At 57.2% G+C, this 20,234-nt stretch overlaps 1 protein-coding gene across 5 annotated transcripts in view; it reads right to left on the bottom strand.

The window, feature by feature from the left end:
• Window positions 1-2,169: 2,169 nt before the first annotated feature.
• The window catches only part of FMNL2 (formin like 2), a 140,187-nt gene continuing 122,122 nt past the window's right edge, over window positions 2,170-20,234 (bottom strand). Inside the window, exons 14-27 of one of the 5 annotated variants that reach the window (XM_062004691.1) lie at window positions 19,609-19,924; window positions 18,346-18,537; window positions 15,169-15,293; window positions 14,067-14,269; window positions 12,616-12,850; window positions 11,512-11,580; window positions 11,284-11,364; window positions 10,854-10,983; window positions 10,091-10,254; window positions 9,824-9,925; window positions 9,262-9,360; window positions 8,356-8,479; window positions 5,017-5,063; window positions 2,170-3,768 (exon numbers count right to left, since the gene is read on the bottom strand). In XM_062004691.1, the coding sequence (XP_061860675.1) occupies window positions 3,730-3,768; window positions 5,017-5,063; window positions 8,356-8,479; window positions 9,262-9,360; window positions 9,824-9,925; window positions 10,091-10,254; window positions 10,854-10,983; window positions 11,284-11,364; window positions 11,512-11,580; window positions 12,616-12,850; window positions 14,067-14,269; window positions 15,169-15,293; window positions 18,346-18,537; window positions 19,609-19,924 (1,926 nt within the window). In that variant the 3' untranslated portion in view covers window positions 2,170-3,729. Of the gene's footprint in view, window positions 3,769-4,332; window positions 5,064-5,724; window positions 6,339-8,355; window positions 8,480-9,261; window positions 9,361-9,823; window positions 9,926-10,090; window positions 10,255-10,853; window positions 10,984-11,283; window positions 11,365-11,511; window positions 11,581-12,615; window positions 12,851-14,066; window positions 14,270-15,168; window positions 15,294-18,345; window positions 18,538-19,608; window positions 19,925-20,234 lie in introns of those variants that run through there. The other 4 variants (XM_062004690.1, XM_062004689.1, XM_062004688.1 and 1 more) reach the window with 4 other exon arrangements.

Consider the following 20,234-nt stretch of genomic DNA (forward strand, 5'->3'; position numbering starts at 1 on the left):
GCGGGTGGGGGGTGTCTGGCCCGGGGCTGGGGGCGCTGGGGCGGCGTTGGCACCTTTCTAGCACGGGGCCCTGGAAGGGTGTGAACGCTGCTGCTGCCGCCGGGCACAGCACGGGGCTTTTGTCCTGACTCGGTGCTTGTGGCTTCCTTTGTTTTCACGGATTTGTTTTTATCTTGGAAAGGGGAAGGCAGTGGAAGGGGAGATGGACCCACCTCCCGGGCCGCGCTGCAAAACAAAGCCCGTGGAGCCAGCCGCTCTGCCCCCAGCCGTGCCCAGCCCCAGCCCCCTGCCCGAGCCCGGGGGCTCTGAAGGTAACTGGGAGCCCCGTGAGGGCAGCCGGGGGGAAGGAGGGGAGGGAGGGGGCTGGCTTTGGCCGCTGCTCAGCTTCACCTGAAGGAGAAATGCAAAGTGGAGGCAGAAGTGTGAGGAATTTCCATGTGTTGCCTTAAGCACCTGCTGAGGACTGTGCTGGGCAGCCCCTGCAGCCCCTGCAGCGGGGCCCTGGCTGGGGAGCAGCAGCAGGAGCGCTGGCTGCCCCCTGCACATCCACCCCCTGCCCGTGCCCTGCCCACAGCGCTGGCTGCCCCCTGCACATCCACCCCCTGCCCGTGCCCTGCCCATCCCCTGCCCACGCCTCCCACACCGGTATTTTTGTACATTTTTTATCAACTATTAAACCTTGACTTCTAGTGTGTTACTGGTATTTATTTCTGGTTGTAAGCCCTCTGTACAGCTCTGGGAAGTGATGGTGACAGGCTTCTGATGGTCAGGATCAGGCAGCAACAGAGTTCAGCTTCCCCCCCGGTGCTTTTTATCCGACTGCTCTTCCTTAGTGCACAAAGACAAAAGGGGCAGCTGTTGCCTTTCCTTGCCAGGCTGGTGCTGTGAGGCTTAGGGGTGCTGCTGGAGATTGGAATGAGTGACTGGGAACCGTGGTGCAGGCTCCCAGAGGGGCTGGAGGAGGCACAGGGTTTTGGCACGGAGCTTGTGTCCAGTGGTGTGTTTCTCCACCCAGGTTTGGTGAAACAGGCCCTTTGCTGTCTCTGTGTAGTGTGGGACGTTCAGTGTGCAAATCCGGGCAGGGCTGAGGGAAGTGCTGGTGGAGGCTTTATCCTGGGTCTCTCCCTGACCTGGGGAACTCTGTGTTTGTCCTTTGAAGGGAAGGGCTGGTGTGGCAAGCAGCAAGGCCTCGGGGGGGCAGGGGAAAGAGGCCAAGGGATGGGTTAGAGAAGGTGAGGCACTGTGTGCATCCTCTGCTGGCTGATGTCGCAGCAGAGCTCAGGGCTGCGGTGGGGGGGCCTGTGGGGATAATGGGCTGCAACCTCCCTAGAGCTCCTGTGCACAGTTTTGTTACTGCCCCGTGTTTGCCTGACTTGCAGAAGGATCAAGTGTTTCTAATATGACTTTTTAAAGGTTTGCCTTTATTTTTCCACTGAACTAAAAAACCCTGCACGTGGAAAAGCCTCTGCTGGGGTGGTTGGTTTGTATGGGCTCCTGGGCTCTTGCATAAGAAGAGCAGGCTGCTTCCTAACCTTGGCAGGCACAGTGCAGTGCCTGAGGAAGGGTAGCACCCACCCTTCAGGGCTTTCTCAGCATTGCTGAGGTTCCCCCCTCAGCCTTCTCCAGGCTCAACAGCCCCTTCTAAAAACCCCATCTGAATTTTGGCTCTGGTCTGAAGCTGTTCCCATCAGGTTGGGGACTCAAAGCTTGTGCTGGGTTAACACTGGGACTCGGCCTTTTCCCACGCAGAGGAGCCCATGAGGCTCTGCTTTGTGCTGCTGGGCTTTGGGGTGTTTCTGGGTTATCATTTGCTGTATTATTCCCTGCAGCTGCCAGGGCTGGGCCCTGCAGGTCTCTGCTCCCAGGACAGGCACCTGAGGCACTGTGCAAACCAGGAGGAACTTTGTCCCTTGGCCTCCTGCTGGCCAGGCTGGGAAAGCTGGGACATTTGAGCAGCAGCTGTGTGCTTCTGGTGGAGAGCAGACTGAGAGGGACCTGTCCTGCTGCAGCAAAGCCCCAAAGAATCCCACTCTGATGGGCAAACCCCCCCCAAGGCTTCCTCCGTGCCCCTGCTGAACGCTCTGGGTGTTCATCTACAAACCACCGCCAGCTGTGGGGAGAAAGAAAAGGTCCAAGTGAGTAAAAAACGCCGCCTCTGCCTTTGCTGTGTAGTAGTGTAAATAGTTTATTTCATCTTATGCCAGGGACAGACCAGGAAAGTAACATGAACTGCTTTTATAAAACACTTCTAATATCGCTAAGAAGCAGGTCTAGTACTAGAAAAATATTGAAGAGAACACGCCAGCAGCAGCTTCCAGCTGTCCCACCCCTTTGGTCCCCCTGTGATAACACCCTGGGGGGCTGAGGAAGGGGAGAGCCCCTGCTTTTAACCATTCCCCTGCCACTTGCTGGGAGGCAGTGCCAGGGCCGGGCAGGCAGAGGCACAGCCCTCGGTGCGGCCGTGGCGCGTTCTCTCGGGCGCTGCTGCAGAGGGGCAGCTCTCGCTGCTCACGGGGAGCCCCAGACCAGTCCCTTCAGTTAAATATAAAACCAAAAAAACCAACTATAAGTTAAAATAACATTCAGATTGTAGAGCAGGGGCTGAGGCTGGAGAGGGGGAGGGGGCTGGGGGTGGCTTTAAACAATATTTACAGTATTAGCCAGAGGCGCAGGAGGGAGTAAAAGAGACGTGTAAAAACCATAAAAAACTGCACCAGTTTTGTAGCAAAATATCTGTACATTTAAAAACAGAGTCTCGTATAACTACATATCATCCAGGGGGAACAACACAACGGGGCCTTCACCAGCGGATCCACGGAAGCACAACGTAAAGGGGCAGGAGATTCAGTGGTTAAATACTATACAATCCATTTTACAAGGGGCGTAGTGCTGCGCTGGGGCCGGGGCGCTGAGCTGCGCCAAGGACACGTCTCGGGGGTCTCTCGGGGGTCCCGGCGGCTGCGGGAAGTCTCCTGTCCCTCCCTGGGCTGGGACATTGCACCCTGTGTGTGTCTGTGTGTGTGTGTGTCCCCTCTGAGCTCCCCACAGCAAGGAGAGGGGGCAGCCCGAGGCAGCTGGAGCCAGTGCCAGGCCTGCCCCGGGGCCTCAGAGCCCTAATACTGATCATGGAGGTGTTAATACCTTAGTGCTAATGAATAAACAGGCTGTGACTCAGCCTCTAGCCGCAGAGCAGAGCTGTGCCTCGGCCGCCCTCCTCTTGTGCGCCGGCCTTTGCCTCCCCAGAGGGAGGGATGTGGGGAAGGAGGCGGCTCAGCTCTCTGGGGAATCCTTTCCAGGCTCCATCCAGGCAGCCCTTCCACGCCTTCCTTTTTTAACAGGAGACAAGGAGCCAGTAAGTGCAGCTGAAGCCGGGGAAGCAGAGCCCGAGCGCCGCTCGTTCAAACCCAGCCCGGCCTCGGGTCGGGGTCACCCAGCTGTGACAGGATCAGCCCAAACCCCCCCAAAAACAAGGCGTTTGCACATTTTGGTTACAAATACTGAGCGATGTGTGGGTGTAGAAACAAGGAGACACCCAATCGAATCAAGTCCTATTGCTTGGGTCCGTGTGAGCGGGTACTCGGGGTTGCAGGCACTTGTTAGCTACGGGTGGAGCGGAGAGCCCACGGTTCCTGTGCGCGGTTCCTGGGCCGTGGGGGGCTCACAGGGCCAGGTCGGGGCCGTTGGCGGAGCGCAGGCCGTGGTCGTCGCAGCGGCGCCTCACGCTGCGCCTCAGCGCGTCGGCACGGCGGTACGGCTGGCTGCGAAGATCTGCGGGCGGCAAAGCGGCGGCGTCAGCGGCACCGGCGCGGGCGGGCGGCCCCACACCGCACCCCGCACACCCCACACCGCACACACCCCACACCGCACACCCCACACACCGCACACCGCGCCGGGAAAGGTCCTGCTGGAAGCCAATCAAAGCAGCTTGTGGAGAAGAGGAGAAGGGACGTCAACCCCACCGAGAGCAGGAGCGAGCAAACGCTGGCCTGGCCAGGTAATACTGGTGATACTGGTGGGGAGAGGCGTCGGGGTGCTGGTGGTGGAGGGGTCGCAGCACCAGCCTGCGCCCCAGCCTGTGCCCCGGCCCTTCTGCCGCCTCTCCACAGCAGCAGGAGCCGGAGGAGGTTTGTGAAGCGGGATGCAGCCGGCTGGGGCTGCGTGACACGGGGCTAAGGGGGTCTGTGCCCCCCAGACAGCCCCATCACCCAGCAGCGGGGCCCTGGGAGGCAGCCGCTGCGAGGCTCTGAGGAGCCATGGCCTTACCCTCACCACCCTCCCCCTCCCTCCTCCTCCTCCTCCTCCTCGCCAGCAGCGGGGCCCGGCCTGACCCGCCTGCTGCTGCTGCTGCTGGGGAGGCGAGAGCTGGGGCAGAGGAAGGATGCTGAGCATGCAATGATCCAACAGTGGAGGAAGCTGGAGATGGACGTGCTGATGGAAGCCTGTGTTAGGTGGGCCGTGACGTGGGTTACATGTGCTGTTACATGTGCAGTTAGGACATAACAGGCACACTTAGTACACGAGTTAACAACCATTCTCTCCTGGAAAACAAATTTGGTTGGATGGGGAAACCCTCCCTCGAATTTCCTGGCTGCTTTAGGTCTCGCTTTTAAGAGGACTCCCAAAGCCCTGTGCTCCTGGGGTCCCCCGGCAGGCAGTGCCTTTGTTGCAGGCTCCCTCTCCCCTCTCTGCACTTGTGGTCACCCACCCACGGCCAGAGCAGGGCCAGGGCCAGCACAACATCCAGGGAACTACGGGGCTGAAACAACCCAGGGACAAGGCTGCCTGTCCGGGCTGCACTTGGGACAGAGGGTGAGGACGGTCAGCAGCCCACGGGCTGTGGGGCCCCTGCACCCTTATCAACAGTCTGGGTCTCCTTTGGGCTCTCACCAGTATTACACTCAGCCACATCTACCCCCAGGCTGTCTGGCGTACAGAGAGAGGAGGAAGCTAAGTAAAAAGTGATGCTTGCCAGCTCTGTGTATCCTCCACCACCGGTGTGCTAGAAGAAATCCTTACCCTCGAGTGAACATTGGGAAATTTAGTGATATTATTCTTCTTTAGGGCTAAACAGAAAACAAAACAAAACAACAAAACAGAAACAAAAACAAAACACAAAATGATGGTTAAGTAAAAAAAAAAAGGGGGGGGGGGATGGAAAGTGAAGAGCAAAAGTGAACCGAGCGTCCCATGGCCCCAGGCACGCAGCGGGCACGGGGCACCCACGCCTCTCACCACCCAGACTCCAAGCTGCTTTGAAGATTGGCTCCAGGAAGGTCAGGCTAAGGAAGTGGTGAGAGCGAGCAGCCGCTGAGCTGAGGAGAGCTGGCGGTTTTATTAGTGGTGAGACGTACACGGCGGGACGGTGGGATGTCTCCTTAATCCAAGACAACGGTGTTGGGGGCCATGCGGGGTTAAGCACCCCCTCCCCGTGCCACACACCACGCTGCAGGGGGGGCTCAGTTCCATGGCAAACTTCCCATCCAGCCCCCAGCCCTGCTCCTTCCCTCTGCCCCCCGTGGCCCCCCGTCCCAAGCTCAAACACCCCCGGGTTTACCTGGTGAAGTTGGCATGGAACTGACAAGTGTTAACTGTGGGTGGGAGCGGAGGGCAGGCTTTGTGCTGTTGGTCCTGCCCCGGGTCTGGCATGCACACAAACATGCAGGTGCTGGTTAAAGAGCCCAGGGGCTCCCGGCAGAGGAGGGGTGTTACTGCAGCCCACCCCTCCAGAGGCACAGAGCAAAGCGGTCGCGCTCGCTCCATGCACACGCCCGGTGAAACACATGCACCTCACACGTGGGGACTGGCATGCAGAGGGACATGACATAGAAAAGCCAAGTGAGCTGTCACTTTCTGACTGCTGAGCCCCGTTTGGTCTCCTCGGGGACCTCGTGAGCTGCCAGAAACCTGCGCCACACGTCCCGTGACTTCCAGCACTCGCTGTTCTATGGCATTGGTCAGGGGGAGGGGGAAGGGGGTGGCGAGAGATGCCTCGGAGAGGTGAGGACAGCCAAAAGCATCGAGTGCAAAAGTCCATGGGGCGGGAACAGAAAGGTACTGCAACACCAGAACATGCAACAGAGGCGACGTAGGTACAAGTGTGGGTGGACGCTGGACGTGACTTATACACTCAACATTCACATGGTCCTGGCGGAGGTCCGCACACAAACGGGGAAGTGGCAACAAAAAAACATCTACAGCAACCTTTCATGTATTTTCTAAGAGCGTCAGATGTGAAAGAGGAATAGTTTAGTAATGGAATTCCTCAGTGAGAACAGGTTCGCAGAAAAACCGAGAGCCCCGCTTGGCAGTTCGAGCGGTAAAGGGCACAGTCTTCAGCACTGCATGGGAACAACAGCCAAACAGACAAACAGCCGTCAGAAGCGCCTCTGGCGCGTTAGTACAGCGTTAGTGCTCGCCTCCGACACCCCGGGACGGCTCCGCACCTCCCAGCCAGCTGCCTGGCGCCGCAGCACGCCTGGCACACGGCTGCAGTGTGCACAGCACCACCGAGGCAGCGGCTGGAAGGGACCTTTAGAGCTCATCTAGGTCTGCTGAAGCAGGTTTCCCTTGCTCAGGGGGCACAGGAATGTGTCCAGGCGGGGTTGGGAACCTCCCCAGGAGCCTCCACACCCTCCCTGGGCAGCCTGGCACAGGGGTCCCTCCCCTCTGCACCAAAGGACTTGCTCCTGCTGTGCCAGGGGCACTGCCTGTGTGCCAGCCTGTGCCCGTTACCCCTTGTCCTGGCACTGGGCACTGCATTAAGAAGTGTCGCCCCATCCCCCTGACACCTTTCCACTAGCTGTAAGCACCATTCCTTACCCCCACCACTCCCCGTGGGGCTGAGGGGCCCGTGCTGAAGGTGCTGCAGGAAGGGCTGTGCTGGAGGCAGCGCTCTGCCCCACACCCTGCAGTGTGCCCCTGCACCCCACCAGGCACCAGCCAGCCCCAGGCCACCCCTTCCCTGCAGCTGACACGGGGCCATACCCATGCAGCCTCGCTCCTGCCCGCCCTTCTGGGCCTCACCTTGATTCCTACACAGCTTTCAGCCCTCAGAGGCACCCCATAATGGGAAACACTATGCACAGGGCCATGGGAAATGCCTAACTAGAGCCTGGCACTCCCTGCCCTGGACTGCCTTTTGCATGGGGATGCTCTTGTGCCACACAATCTGTTTCTCCTGTGGAGCAGGAGAACCACTTAACCGACTAAAGGAGCTTCCAGGGGTCTGAGGGAGTTGCAGGAGCAGTAACAGATTAGATATTATAGCAACTCTGCCCTTTAAATCAAAGGACATCATCTTAGGAAGCTATTAATCAAGGTTAAGAAGAGTTGTGAAAGCTTCAAGCAATTGAGCCCTGGCACCTAGCTGGGCAAGAATTCCCTGGCAAGCGGTAAAACAACCCTCCCGCAGGAAAGAACTCCTGTGCCAAGCACTCAGCAGCAGCAGCCAAGGAAATCCTGCCCAAAGACCTCTGTGCCACGGAAGCACATCACCACAATGCTGCTGAAGGGTTGGAACTGTGTTCCCCCCACACCACAGGTGAGGAGTGAGCAGTAGAACCAAAGCACTGCCACCACAGCAGAGGAAACCTTATCTGACTCCTGAGCAAAACACGGCTTAGAAGGTGGCAGCTCCTATCGGTATCTGCACCACAGCCCTGACTGTGTTTGGCTCCAGCCCCTGGCTGACCAGCCCAAGCTTTGCCCACCATCTGAGCAGCAGTAAAACCAGCCACAGCTTAGGGCCAGGAATCATTCAGGTTTGACTGGATGATTTGCTGTGACTGCAGCAACAGGCTGCAACCACTGTTAGTGCATTTTCACCAAGAAGCAGGCTCTGAATCACGTTGGAGTCATCACTCATTCCACTGAGGGGGAAAAAGGGTTTGTGGGACAGATCTGCACGGAGTGCAGATCCCCCCCAGAGATGGGCCCAGGCACTGGGCTACTCCAGCCAGCACTATGGGCACAGCCCCCCGTGCTGGAGGAGAGGCCTGAGAAGCTGAGAGTGCCCCAGCCCTGCAAAGGCAGCACTATGGGCACAGCCCCCCGTGCTGGAGGAGAGGCCTGAGAAGCTGAGAGTGCCCCAGCCCTGCAAAGGCAGCACTATGGGCACAGCCCCCCGTGCTGGAGGAGAGGTCTAGAAGCTGAGAGTGCCCCAGCCCTGCAAAGGCAGCCTGGGGGGGCTGGGTTGTGATGGGCCATCACCAAACATTTCTCTGCTTGGTTCACACACCTAAAGCATGTCCTAGGCTGTGCTCCAGGAACACCTTTGTGTACAGCCACTCAGAGGCAGATCCCCACCGTTCCCCTTTGCAGAAGGGCCTCTGAGGTTACAGAGCAGAGGGGCTGTACCTGTGATGATGTCTTCGATGGCTCCGTCCTTCCCTTCGTACACGTGCCTGTTGTCCTTCACCTGCCGCCGCCTCAGCTCTGCGATCAGCTCCTGCTGCTGCCTCTTTGTTTTGTGGGAAGGAGACTGAAAGCAAAGCAAAGAGGATTTGTACAGATTGACCTGAACCACCAAGTGAGCACCCTGGCAGCAACCAGCACTGCCACATCCCTGCCCGACTCTGTGGGTCTCTCTGCTCATGCCCCGTGGCAGAGCCAGAAGGTGACCTGGCTGCCAAACCACTCTCCCTCCTCATGTCTGTCATCTGCTTCCAGCTTGCAACTGGAGCTCCAAGCTCCCACCTCTGAAAGGCAACAGGGAGAAGAGGCTTTGGTCCCAAGGGGAAAAAGCTTGTCTGGGACTGAAGATCCCAAGAGCAGCTGCAGGAAGCGGCACCAGCTGACAAAGTGGCTGTTCCAGAGCCATGGGAAAGCTCCTCCAGCACATCTCCAGTGTCACCTCACACAAAACCACCATGGCAGGAAAACATCTCTAAAGCAGGGCTCAGTGCTGCTCTGACAGGGAAGGAGCTGGGGACGATCGTTCCCTGTCCCTGGACACGAGGGGAGGCCCTGGCCATGAACATTGGCAGGGTTTTAACAGCTGCAAGGCCAGAGGAGAACAGAGTTAATGGCCACAGGGACGAGACAACGCTCTGTCTGTTCTGCTCTTCTCAGACTTGAGGAGCTGCAGAGGCAGACACCACAACTCCTGCAGCTGATTTCAGCTCTCTCCACGTAAGGAGAAAACTTCCAGAGGCTGTTTCTGGTTGGGCAGCTGAAGTCCTTACACAGACCTGAGGTTTCTGAACTAACAGGGAAACACACTGACTCGCCGGCTCCTGCCTGCCAAACGTATCTGCTTCATACCTTTTGGTCCTGTTGCTCCATCAGTGCCTCTTGCTCCATCAGTTTTTCCATTAAGGCCTGTTCCTGCTTTTTCCTCATCTCATTCTCTTCCTCTGCTTGCTATTTATCACCAAAAAAACCACAGGTTATGGCTTGCAGTTGCCATAGGCAACCTAAATATTAACACAAGTAATGGTGTCACTTGGCACCATGGGGCTCTGCAAGGGAGCAAGGTGAGGTGCAGCAACTTACATGCCTCTGAATAAAGGAGGCTGGGAGAGACCTTGCTCAACCACACAAAACCAGCCTCCCCCAGCCCCAGAAGACACGGGCTCAGGGTTAAAGGTTGGCTGCAGCCACCCAGACCCCCCGTCTGAGGGTTCCTCCGGTGCCCCGGGCAGCCCTGTTGTTTGTCAGCCCCCAAGATAATCCCAAAACAACTATTTGTGGTGCCCAGGGCTGCTGCTGCTGGGAGTGTGGAAGCTAGAGGGAGCCTGGAGCTGCTTGTTGGGAGCCCTGAGCCACGTAGGTGCTAAAGAGAGGTCTGAAGGACAGCAGAGAGGAGGAGGAGGAGGCTGTTTACCTTGTAGGCCTTCACAAACCGGACAAACACCGGGAAGAAGACTGAGGGGGGTGTTGTCTTGGGATTCTCCCCAAAGTACTTCACAGCATCATCAAAGGCATCCTACAAAATGCACACATTGCAGTTACACACCTGTAACTGCAGCCCTGAGTGAAACAAGCATTCAGTGCTTGAGCCTCGGCTGCGACCGCCACGTCCAGGAGCAAACACACACCACTGCTGCCTCTGTGCCTCCACTCACACCAAGCCACACCCCTGCAGCAGTACCTGGGCTATTTTGGCATCGTCCTGCAGCTTCTTCAGCTTCCCTTCGTTGTTCTGGATGAACTCCTTCAGCATGGTGTTGTGGTCGTGCATGGTGTACTCGCGCTTCGTCAGGTCCAGGCCCCTCTGCAGCTCCTTCACATCCAGCAGGACGTTTTCTAGAGACACTGGGAAATAAAACAACAATCACAGGATCATCTCAGTTGGAAAAGCCCCTCAAGATGGAGTCCCAGCCCTGCCCTCACCCTGCCCAGCCCAGCACTAACCCACAGCCCTCAGCACCTCAGCCCCACGGCTTTGGGATCCCTCCAGGGCTGGGCACTCCCCCAGCTCCCTGGGCAGCCTGGCACAGGGGCTCACACCCCTCTCAGGGAAACAGTTCTGCCTCAGCTCCAGCCTCAACCTCCCCTGGGGCAACTTGAGCCCCTTTCCTCTTGTCTTATCATTTATCGCAGGGGAGAAGAGACTGGCCACCCCTCAGCTACAATCTCCTGTCAGGAAGTTGTAGAGACCAAGGTCTCCTCTCAGCCTCCTCCAGGCTGAACACCCCCATTCCCTCAGCTGCTTCCCATCAGACTTGTGCTCCAGCCCCTTCCCCAGCCTTGTTGCCTGGCTCTGGACAGGCTCTGCACTGCTCCTGCTGTGCCAGTGCCCAAACACACAGCTGGAACAACTCCCCACCGAGAAGATCCCCCCCAGCCCATGTGAGGTGTGCTGTGAAGCCCCTGGCATAGGGGCTGGCCAGGCCCCAGGGGGGTGCAGATACCTGCAGCAGCCTTCTCCACGTAGTGAAGCTCGTTGTAGAAGAGGGACACGTGCTGGTACTTCTCCTTGACCACGTTTGAAATGTAGTGCAGCAGCGTCTGCTTTCGGTCCGTTGACTTTGTCTCCAGGAGCTGGGGAGGGAGGGCAGGGAGGCTGCTGGGTGGGGGTGCAGCAGGCTCTGGGACAGTGCCCACCTTTCCCTGCAGCTCACAGAACTGTTTAGCAGGTGGGTTTCAGGCTGTGGTCTGCAGAGCCTCAGAAGACACGAATCTTCTACTAAGCAGCACCCCCAAACCACGAGCAGCACGCATTCAGGTCCCAGTGCCTGCAGAGCTGCCTCCCTGCGCCACGGCACAGCTCTGAGCAAGCCCTGGCAGCCACGTGAAACACAGCCCCGTGTGGCCCTCACACAGCTGCTCTGCTTCACCTACCAGGTCTAAACTCTGGAGCTTAAATCCATACACAGCTCCTCGTTTACTGCTGTTCATGTAGTTTCCAAGAGCCAGGATTATCTGCCGGGATGGAACAGAGCAGAGCGTGAACTTTCAGGACCAGTGCGGGATGCTTTAGGAAGCCCTGGCAGGAGAGCAGGGCTGTCAGCACCCACACACCCTTTCAGTACATGGTCAGAGGAGGAGTGCAGCTGAAATCAGACCTACCTCCAGTATTTTCTTCAGCTTTTGGGATGACTTTATGGAGACAGATGCAGCTATGATGGCGTGCAGTTGCTGCAGGGAAACACGGGGGGAGCTCTGGTTAATGCACGTCCAACCCAAGGGTGAAATTACAATCTAAACACATTCTGAAGACAACTCTCTTGGTTTTCATTCACTCCACAGGCCCTGGCATGAATGTTACCCTGCCCTGACACCTTGGGGTCTCAGACAGCTCCTGTGCATGGCGGCTTTAGCACGCTCAGGTGTGGCTGAGGTTAAAGGGCAGTCACACGTCAGCCCTTCCGACTGCCAGAGACCACAGAATCACAGGTTGGTGGGGTTGGAAGGGACCTTTAGAGATCATCCAGTCCAACCCTCTGCAGAAGCAGGTCAATCTAGATCAGGTCACACAGGAACGTGTCCAGGTGTGTCCTGAAGCCCTCCAAGGAAGGAGCCTCCACACCCTCCCTGGGCAGCCTGGGCCAGGGCTCCCTCACTGAAACAGTTTGTCCTTATGTTTAAATGGACCTTGTGTGTTCCAGCTTCATCCCATCACCCCTTGTCCTGTTGTAATATTTGTATATGAACGAGATCCCCCTCAGTCTCCTCTTCTCCAGACTAAACAGCCCCAGGTCCCACAGCCTTTCCTCATGAGGAAGATGCTCCAGACTCCTGATCATCTTGGTGGCTCTGCACTGGCCTCTCTCCAGCAGTTCCCTGTCCCTCTTGAGCTGGGGAGCCCAGAACTGGACACAGGACTCCAGATGGGGCCTCAGCAGGGCAGAGCAGAGCGGGAGCAGAACCTCCCTCCCCCTGCTGCCCACACTGTCCTTGATGCACCCCAGGATGCCTCAATGCATCAGGCTGAGGGGGACCCACCTCCAGGAGCCCAGGACCAGCACTGAGAATCCCCTTCCCCACAACACAAGCTTGACTTTCATTTAAGTTGGCTTTAAACTTGAACAGGGTAAAGAGGAGGGTGAGGAGCAGCCCAGGGCACAACCAAACAGCCCCTGGGACATCGGTCACCGACACAGGGAAACAAAGAGCGTGCAAACCACCTTCCACTTGCGTGGCTGATTCCTCTTTGTGAAGGGAGTTACTCACCGGGGTCAGCATCTGGACGCTCTCTGCGAAGTTGCCTATGAAAGCCATGATGGTCATCTTCTGCATGAGCCTCTCGATCTTGCTGAACTGCATCATGAAGCGATCCTCGTCCGACAGGTTCTCGATGGGCTTCCTCTCGCGCTCGTACAGCCGCAGCACCTTCACCTCGTTCTCCGTGGGCAGGAACCGCATCAGGCACTCCACGAAATCCACCGGCAGCGTCTTCAGGTCGAACCTGCGGGAGGACAAAGCCCGTGGGCTGCCGCTGGGGCCAAGCGCCACACGCAGCGATGGAGAAGCGGGGAGGAACCACGGGGGCGCTGGGCAGCCGCTCCGGCCCCGCTGGCTTGGCAGGGTGGGGGCACGGCCCCGAGTGTGAGGCTGTGAGCAGGTGACTGTGCTGATGTGAATGGATGGTGCTGCTGGGCTGCTTCTGCTTCCACATGTGGTCATTCACCCCCACAACTTGATGCATCCCACGAGATAAGTGGGCAGGAGCAAACAGCAGTTTGCTTTAACCGGGCCAGAGGCTCACAAATCATAGTGTCAGAAAATCATTTCAGCTGGAAAAGCCCCTGAAGCTGCTGCAGTCCCAGCCCTGCCCTCACCCTGCCCAGCCCAGCACTGACCCCTGGCCCTCAGCACCTCAGCTCCACGGCTTTGGGATCCCTCCAGGGCTGGGCACTCCCCCAGCTCCCTGGGCAGCCTGGCACAGGGGCTGACACCCCTCTCAGGGAAACAGTTCTGCCTCAGCTCCAATCTCAGCCTCCCCTGGGGCAACCTGAGGCTGTTTGCTCTTGTCCTCTCACTCAGGAGCAGACACCAAGCCCCACCTCGCTGCAGCCTCCTGTCAGAGAGCGTCAGAGAGTGCTGCTGTGTCCCCTCAGGCTCCTCTTCTCCAGGCTCAACACCCCCATTCCCTCAGCCCCTCCCCAGCACCCTTGTGCTCCAGCCCCTTCCCCGGCTCTGGCCACGCTGCAGCCCCTCAGTGTCCCTGTGGCAGTGAGTGAGGGGCCCAGCACTGAACACAGCCCTGGAGCTGCAGCCTCAGTAATGCTGAGCACAGGGGACCAGCCCTGCTGGCCACAGTATTTCTGATACAAGCCAGGATGCCACCAGCCTCCTTGGCCACCTGGGCACACTGCTGGCTTGTGTTCATCACAGCTGCAAGTACTGTGCAAACAGAGTAAGTGATGTGGTATGCCATGGCATACTGTGGAAGAATTAACTTCTCTAATGAAAGAAGTGTTAACGTGCTGTGGCTGAAGGGGTGCAGAACTGCAAGGCCTTTACTCCAGTTCAAGGGAATTCAGGATGGTTTCATCCTTACTCCTGGATTTCTTTCCAGATGCAAATACATTTACATCAGCTGCCAATTCACAACCATTCCACTCACCAAAATGGCAGGAAATGCCACTCAGGATTCCCCTGCTGACAAGAGCTTCACTTACACGTGAATGGCTTTGCAGATCTCGTCCGCCGTCTTGCCCGCTTTCCTTAAAGTAATGGCGAGGTTTTTGGCCCTGTTGGCATCCAGTAACGTCACTTTGTTCGACCCCTTCTGAGTGATCTTCTGCTTGCTTGAGGTAAGATCAATGGCTGGACCTTGGGCTTTTGTTTTGAATATTTCTTCAAACTCGTCCACGTTTAAATCCTTAAAAGGAAAGAACGTGGTTCAGCCCTCCCGTGCCAGAACCGCAGCAGCACCCGTGCAGCAGCCCCCGCTCCAGCACAGCCCTTCCATCGGGGGCTGCAGGGTGGAGTCAGCGAGCAGGGAGCCTGTCCTCTGCCCCCAACAGCCCCAGACACACTCAGAAGTTCAGGAGGATCTGCAGGTGAGCCCTCGTGCTTTGCCCAGAAGGCACGAGCATGAGGCACGGGCCAGCCCTGCCCAGCCAGCTCTGTGCTGCACTCACTCAGCTTCCCCTTCCCTGGCATCCAGCCTCTACACACCCCAGCAGCAACCTGAGGCTGCAAAAACACACCTTCCTCACCTTGGCTGACCCGTTACCAACAAACACACACAACTGGGATGTGCCCTGCCTAGCCCACGCTGCCAGCTCCCACTCCTACCCCTCCACTGCAGCGCTCACACTGACCCCCTGGCTACCAGCAGCCACCCCATGAGCCACAGAACCACAGACTCCCAAGGGCTGGAAGGGACCTGCAAAGCTCACCCAGTGCAACCCCCCTGCCAGAGCAGCACCACCTAGAGCAGGGCACACAGGGACTCATCCAGATGGGTTGGAATGTCTCCATGGAAGGAGACTCCACAGCCCATCTGGGCAGCCCCTGCCAGTGCTCCCTCACCTCAGCAGGGAAGAAGCTTTCCTCATGTTTCTTGGGAACCTCTTCTGTTGCAGCTTGTCCCCATTGCCCTTTGTCCTGTCATTGGCCATCCCTGAGCACAGCCTGGCTCCAGCCTCCTCACACCCACCCTTGATGTGTTTGTAACATGAATGAGCTCACCCCTCAGGCTGCTCGTTTGCCCCAACAACTGCTGCAGCCTGTCCCTGCCAAGGCCACCCAGCACTGGTGCTCCAGCACTCGTACCTCCAGGATCCTCTCGTCATCGATCTCGTTGAAGACCGTGCCGTTGATCTGGTTGGGTTTGAGCGCGACCCAGTTGAACACGGGCATGCGGAACTTGGTCTTGATGGGCTTCTTGATTTTCACAGCTGAAGACACCAGAGGAGAGCAGATGACATATCCCCCAAGTGCTGCAAGCCCCCCTGTGTGCCCAGAGCGCAGCTCTCGGGTCGGCTCGTCAGTACAGGAGGCAGAACCGGCCAGAGCTCAGTTACCAGGCTGGGAAGCCTGGGGAGCTCCCGCTGCCTCGAGGGGCTTCAGCCAGGCCCAGCCTCTGCACCAGAGGCTGTGCAAACATCACTGAAGGAAATGTGTCCTTGCTTTATTAGCACACGTTGTCTGCATTGATTTACAAGCTCAGGCTATTTTTAAATGCTACAGGAAAGTGACTGAGTGGTCGGATTTAACCCTGCTGTGCTGGCTCAGAGCCCACCCTGGTGCGAGCTCATCTGTGATCCTGTCACAAAACTCAACGCAGAACAGGTGACAAGAAGAAAACCAAGCTCCTTCCCCGAGGTTTTGGTACAAGGAGCAGCCTCTCCCACTGCAATGGGGCAGGGCTGCTTCTCACCAGGTTTGTCTTTTAAAGCCAACAGGCTGCAGCAGGCGTGAGCTTAGACAAGGTTTAATCGTCCTGCACTGTGCAGAACCAGTAAATCAGTTAGGAACTTACACAGAGGAGCTGTCAAAACGAGGACTGACTGCTCCTCATTCATCTGTGAGCAGTGTACAAAAGGGCAATGTTGGAGGAAGGAAAAGAACACTTTCCCATTCCTATTGCTCCCAGGTCTGGAAAGGCCACGAGCAATCTCTGTAAGTCACAGGCTCATTCCTCTGTGTCTGCTTGTGAACATGAGGTCGCTAGTTGCTACAAAATCAGGATGTTCACTGCAGTGATCAATCAACACTTTGCTCCTGAACTAGCCAGAAAATACACAAAGCTGCACACGTGGAACAGAATCCCTGATCCTTCCTCCCCAGAGCTGGGAAGGAGAGCCCTTGAGCCCGCGGCGGGGGCCGCTGGCAGCGAGGCAGGCAGCTTTCAGGAGATGGCCAGGTTCCCAGCTTGCAAAGCACTTGAGCAAACAACTGTCCTGTAACAATCCTGTACGTGTGGGGTTTTTGCCAGGACACAGACAGCACGATTTGAGGGCACAGCCCTGTGCCCACCAGAGACGGGTGGAGGCTGAACACATCCCTCTGTTTGTCATTCTGCTTTTCAAACAAGAATCGAGCTGTGTGTCCACGTCCCTCTCCTGCTCAGGCTCACTCTGCAGGGACATCACAAAGAATAAACTACTGGCAAGACACAAAGAACCATAAGTGAGTAGCAGGGACCGTTCACCATACCCAGCTGTGTATTGTGAGAGTTGCATTTATCCAGCTGGAAGACACGTGATCCATCTGCCCATCGGAAGCAAACGGAGCTCTACTCTCTGCTTAATTAATGTGATTGCTTCAAAACAATTCCTGAAGTACAAAATAAAGCTTTTTCCATCTGAAAAAGCCATGAATCAAAACCACCCAAACCATTTTCCACCGATGCATCCATCAGAATAGGTTATTAGCTGCGCCTGGGTTATTTCAGGACAGAAAGGAAGCTGCCTGCCTCGTGGGCGAGCTCCTAATGTGCCTAATCAAAACCTCTTACAATTTCCCTTCCTCCTCCATTAGAGAGCCCTGGGGAGGTGATGCTCCTGGGAGGTGGGGAGCTGCCAGCAGTGGGGTTGGGCATGGCTGGGGCCAGACCCCGCAGAGCCCACGTGCAGCCTGCGAACCGCCCGCAGCTCAGCCCTCAGCCTCAGCAGGAAAAGCCCATCCTTGAGGATGGTTCAACAGACACTGCACCTCTTCATTACTTGCTGAAGTGCTTTGCTGCACCAGGGCCTCCTGGGTGCCAAATCTGGATGGTTGGCAGCGTCCCCACAGCTCTGGCCAGCAAGCCCCTGCACCAGCCTTCCCCCTCCCCGTCACCCTCCCACCGCCCACGCGAGTCCACGGGCACACACACGGGCACAGCACAGAGACACGCGGAGAGGGAGGTAAATACTTAGCAGAGAGCAACCTACAGAAGAGCTTGATTGGCCCATCTTAGCAGGAAGCAGGAGGAACAGAGAAAATAATGTTAGAGAAGGTCAGAAAAGCAAAGATGGTTATTTCACTGACTCCCCTCTGACTCAGAAGGCTCCTACCCCAAGAAACGCTCCCTGCTGCTCAGCCATCCTGTCAAGAAAAGGCACTTTCACTCTCCTCCCCTCTCCTAAGCCACTGCACAACCCCAGATCCATCCCACCTGCCTGTGGCAGCTCACCCAAGCACCCGAGGGAGATGCTGAGCCGAGGCAGGGCTGCCCCTCTGCCCCCACCCAGCTGATGCTGCAAGGACACTGGGCTCAGGCAGCGTCTGGGCATCCAGTGGCACAACTCCTCCTGCTCAGGCAGCTCCCGTGCCCCCAGCACCCCCACAGCCACCCCCACGGTCCTGCTCTGCCAACCCATCGAGCCCACGGGGCTGGGACCAGCCCCAAACCTCAGCCGTGTGTTGCACCTTTCACGCTTCCCTTTCTTCCCCCTGTAATACACCCTGGGACCCTCCTTTTCACTTTCAGAGGAAACTTTAAAGGCTGGAATATTTCACCAGGTTTAAAAAGAGAAAGCTATTAACCAGGGCTCCTGGGTCCCTCTGGACTCCTGTGGTGCTTTGGAGAGCTCTGGAGGGGGAACAGCACGATACCAATTAGCATTTCCTTGCCTGGCACGTGTCACAGGGTGCAGAGATACACGATTTGACACAGCCAGCACATTTCCCTCCCTTCCAAGGAGTTACAAAAGGCTTGCCTTTTTTTGTTGCACAGATATTCCTCCACAAAGTTTGCAGGAGAAATCAGACCCAGCAGGTTCTGTGCTTCTCCCCAAACCATCTTTCGTTTGCTTCCAGCCAAAAACGAGCACGTCTGAAAACTATTTCTGGCTTTAGCCACAAGTAGCTTGAGCTTCACTGCAGCAGCCACCTGTCCCAGGCCAAACCAGAGGCATCTGGCTGATAAACGCTCCTTCCTCTCATAACCACCCCTCGGTGTACCAGGCACGAGATGGTGCTATTCGGGTGACTCGGCACCGGAGCTGCTGCAGGGTGTCTTACCTGCCAGGCCTGAGTTGAACACCACGGTGGGAGAGGCTGTCCCGGGCAGGGGGGGTGCTGAGGGCGGGGGTGGCGGGGGCAGCGGGGCCGTGGGGGCTGTCTCCAGGGCCGGGCCGGGCAGGGGAGGCGGCGGGGGCGGCGGGGGCGGCGGCGGTGGAGGCGGCATCGGCGCTGACACGGGGCCGTTGTGCACTGCAGCAAAGGGAAGGTGAGATGGTACAGCCATGTCCACCAAAAGCATAGCATCACAGAATGGTGGGGTTGGAAGGGACCTTTAGGGATCATCTAGTCCAATCCCCCTGCAGAAGCAGGGTCACCTAGATCAGGTCACACAGGAACGTGTCCGGGTTGGTCTTGAAGACCTCCAAGGAAGGAGCCTCCACACCCCCTGGGCAGCCTGTGCCAGGGCTCCCTCACCGAAACACTGAAATAGCTTTTTCTTATATTTAAGTGGAACTTTTTGTGTTCCAGCTTCATCCCATCAGCCCTTGTCCTGTTGTAGCTACTATAGAAAAAAGGGATGTCCCAATCTCCTGACACCCACCCTCTAGATATTTGTAACTAAGATCCTCCCTCAGTCTCCTCCAGATTAAACAGCCCCAGGTCCCGCAGCCTTTCCTCATCAGGAAGATGCTCCAGTCCCCTGATCATCTTGGTGGCCCTGCACTGGCCTCTCTCCAGCAGTTCCCTGTCCCTCTGGAGCTGGGGAACCCAGAACTGGACACAGGACTCCAGATGAGGCCTCAGCAGGGCAGAGTAGAGAGGGAGAAGAACCTCCCTTGACCTGCTGCCCATATTCTTCTTGATGCATCCCAGGCTGCCATTGGCTTCTTGGCCACAAGGGCACATTGCTGGCTCAAACCAAAATGTCACCAAGTGCACCCAGAAGCTGTCCCGACACCCCCCTGTCCCCTGCTACACACCTCCCTCCACCACTGCACCCACACAAGCCTTCTCTGCACCATTCACCAAAGTACTTCAGTGCACTCATCCAGGGAGAAACCACTCTAAGGACAGAAGCCAGGATTTCTTCCTGTGAGCTGAAGGGCTCAGAAATGGATCAGGGGAGCCACCCATGAGCGAGAGTGTGAGCACAGCTGGGCACCTCGGCACCCTCAGCCGCCCCAAGGTGCCAGGACCTGCATGCTGGCTACAGCTGAGGGTGCTTTTGTCAGCATGAGGCTGCTGTGACTGCCCCTGGCAACACAAACTCCACCTCCAGCTCCGGGCCAGCCCACATCTCAGGGACAAAGCGCTTCTCACCTGCCTCGGGCGCCGCTGCTAAGGGAGGTAACGGTGGTGGAGGTGGTGGCAATGGCACTGAAGATGCAGCTCCAGACACCGGCGTGAGACATGTGCCAGCCACAGGCTCCGACCCTGCTGGCACCATCCCAGAGGCCAGAGCAACAGGAAGGATGGAGATGTCACCATCACCTTTCTTCTGGATCTTAATGGTTCCCTGCTTCTCCAGTTCATGGATCTTCTTCTCCAGCGTTGACTGTCGCTGGATGGCTTCTTCTTTCTCCTTCACCATTTTTCTCAAGGTGTGAACCTGAGTGTTTGCATCTTTGTAGATCTCCTGAGAGCACCACAGAAACAGGGGGTTTGCACAAAACAGAACACCAAGCCCAGAAACAGCACAGCCCTCCCTAACAGTGAGCTCTGGTGCAAACTGTACATCTTCCTTGGTGAGCAGGAACCCACTTTGGGTGTTTCCCAAGGTGGCAGCGAGGCAGTGCAGAGTACTGAGCCCTGGGAGGCACCAGCACCTGGGGCTGCAGAATCTCTCCTCATCTAGTGTGGGGATGCTTCCTCAGCTTTCACTCCACCAGAGAGTACCTGACACCTGGCTGGGTGCTGTGCCTGAGCAGGTGCTGACCCGCAAAGGG

The sequence above is a fragment of the Colius striatus genome, chromosome 11 (genome assembly GCF_028858725.1).
Source record: "Colius striatus isolate bColStr4 chromosome 11, bColStr4.1.hap1, whole genome shotgun sequence".
In the NCBI taxonomy this organism is placed as follows: Eukaryota; Metazoa; Chordata; class Aves; order Coliiformes; family Coliidae; genus Colius; species Colius striatus.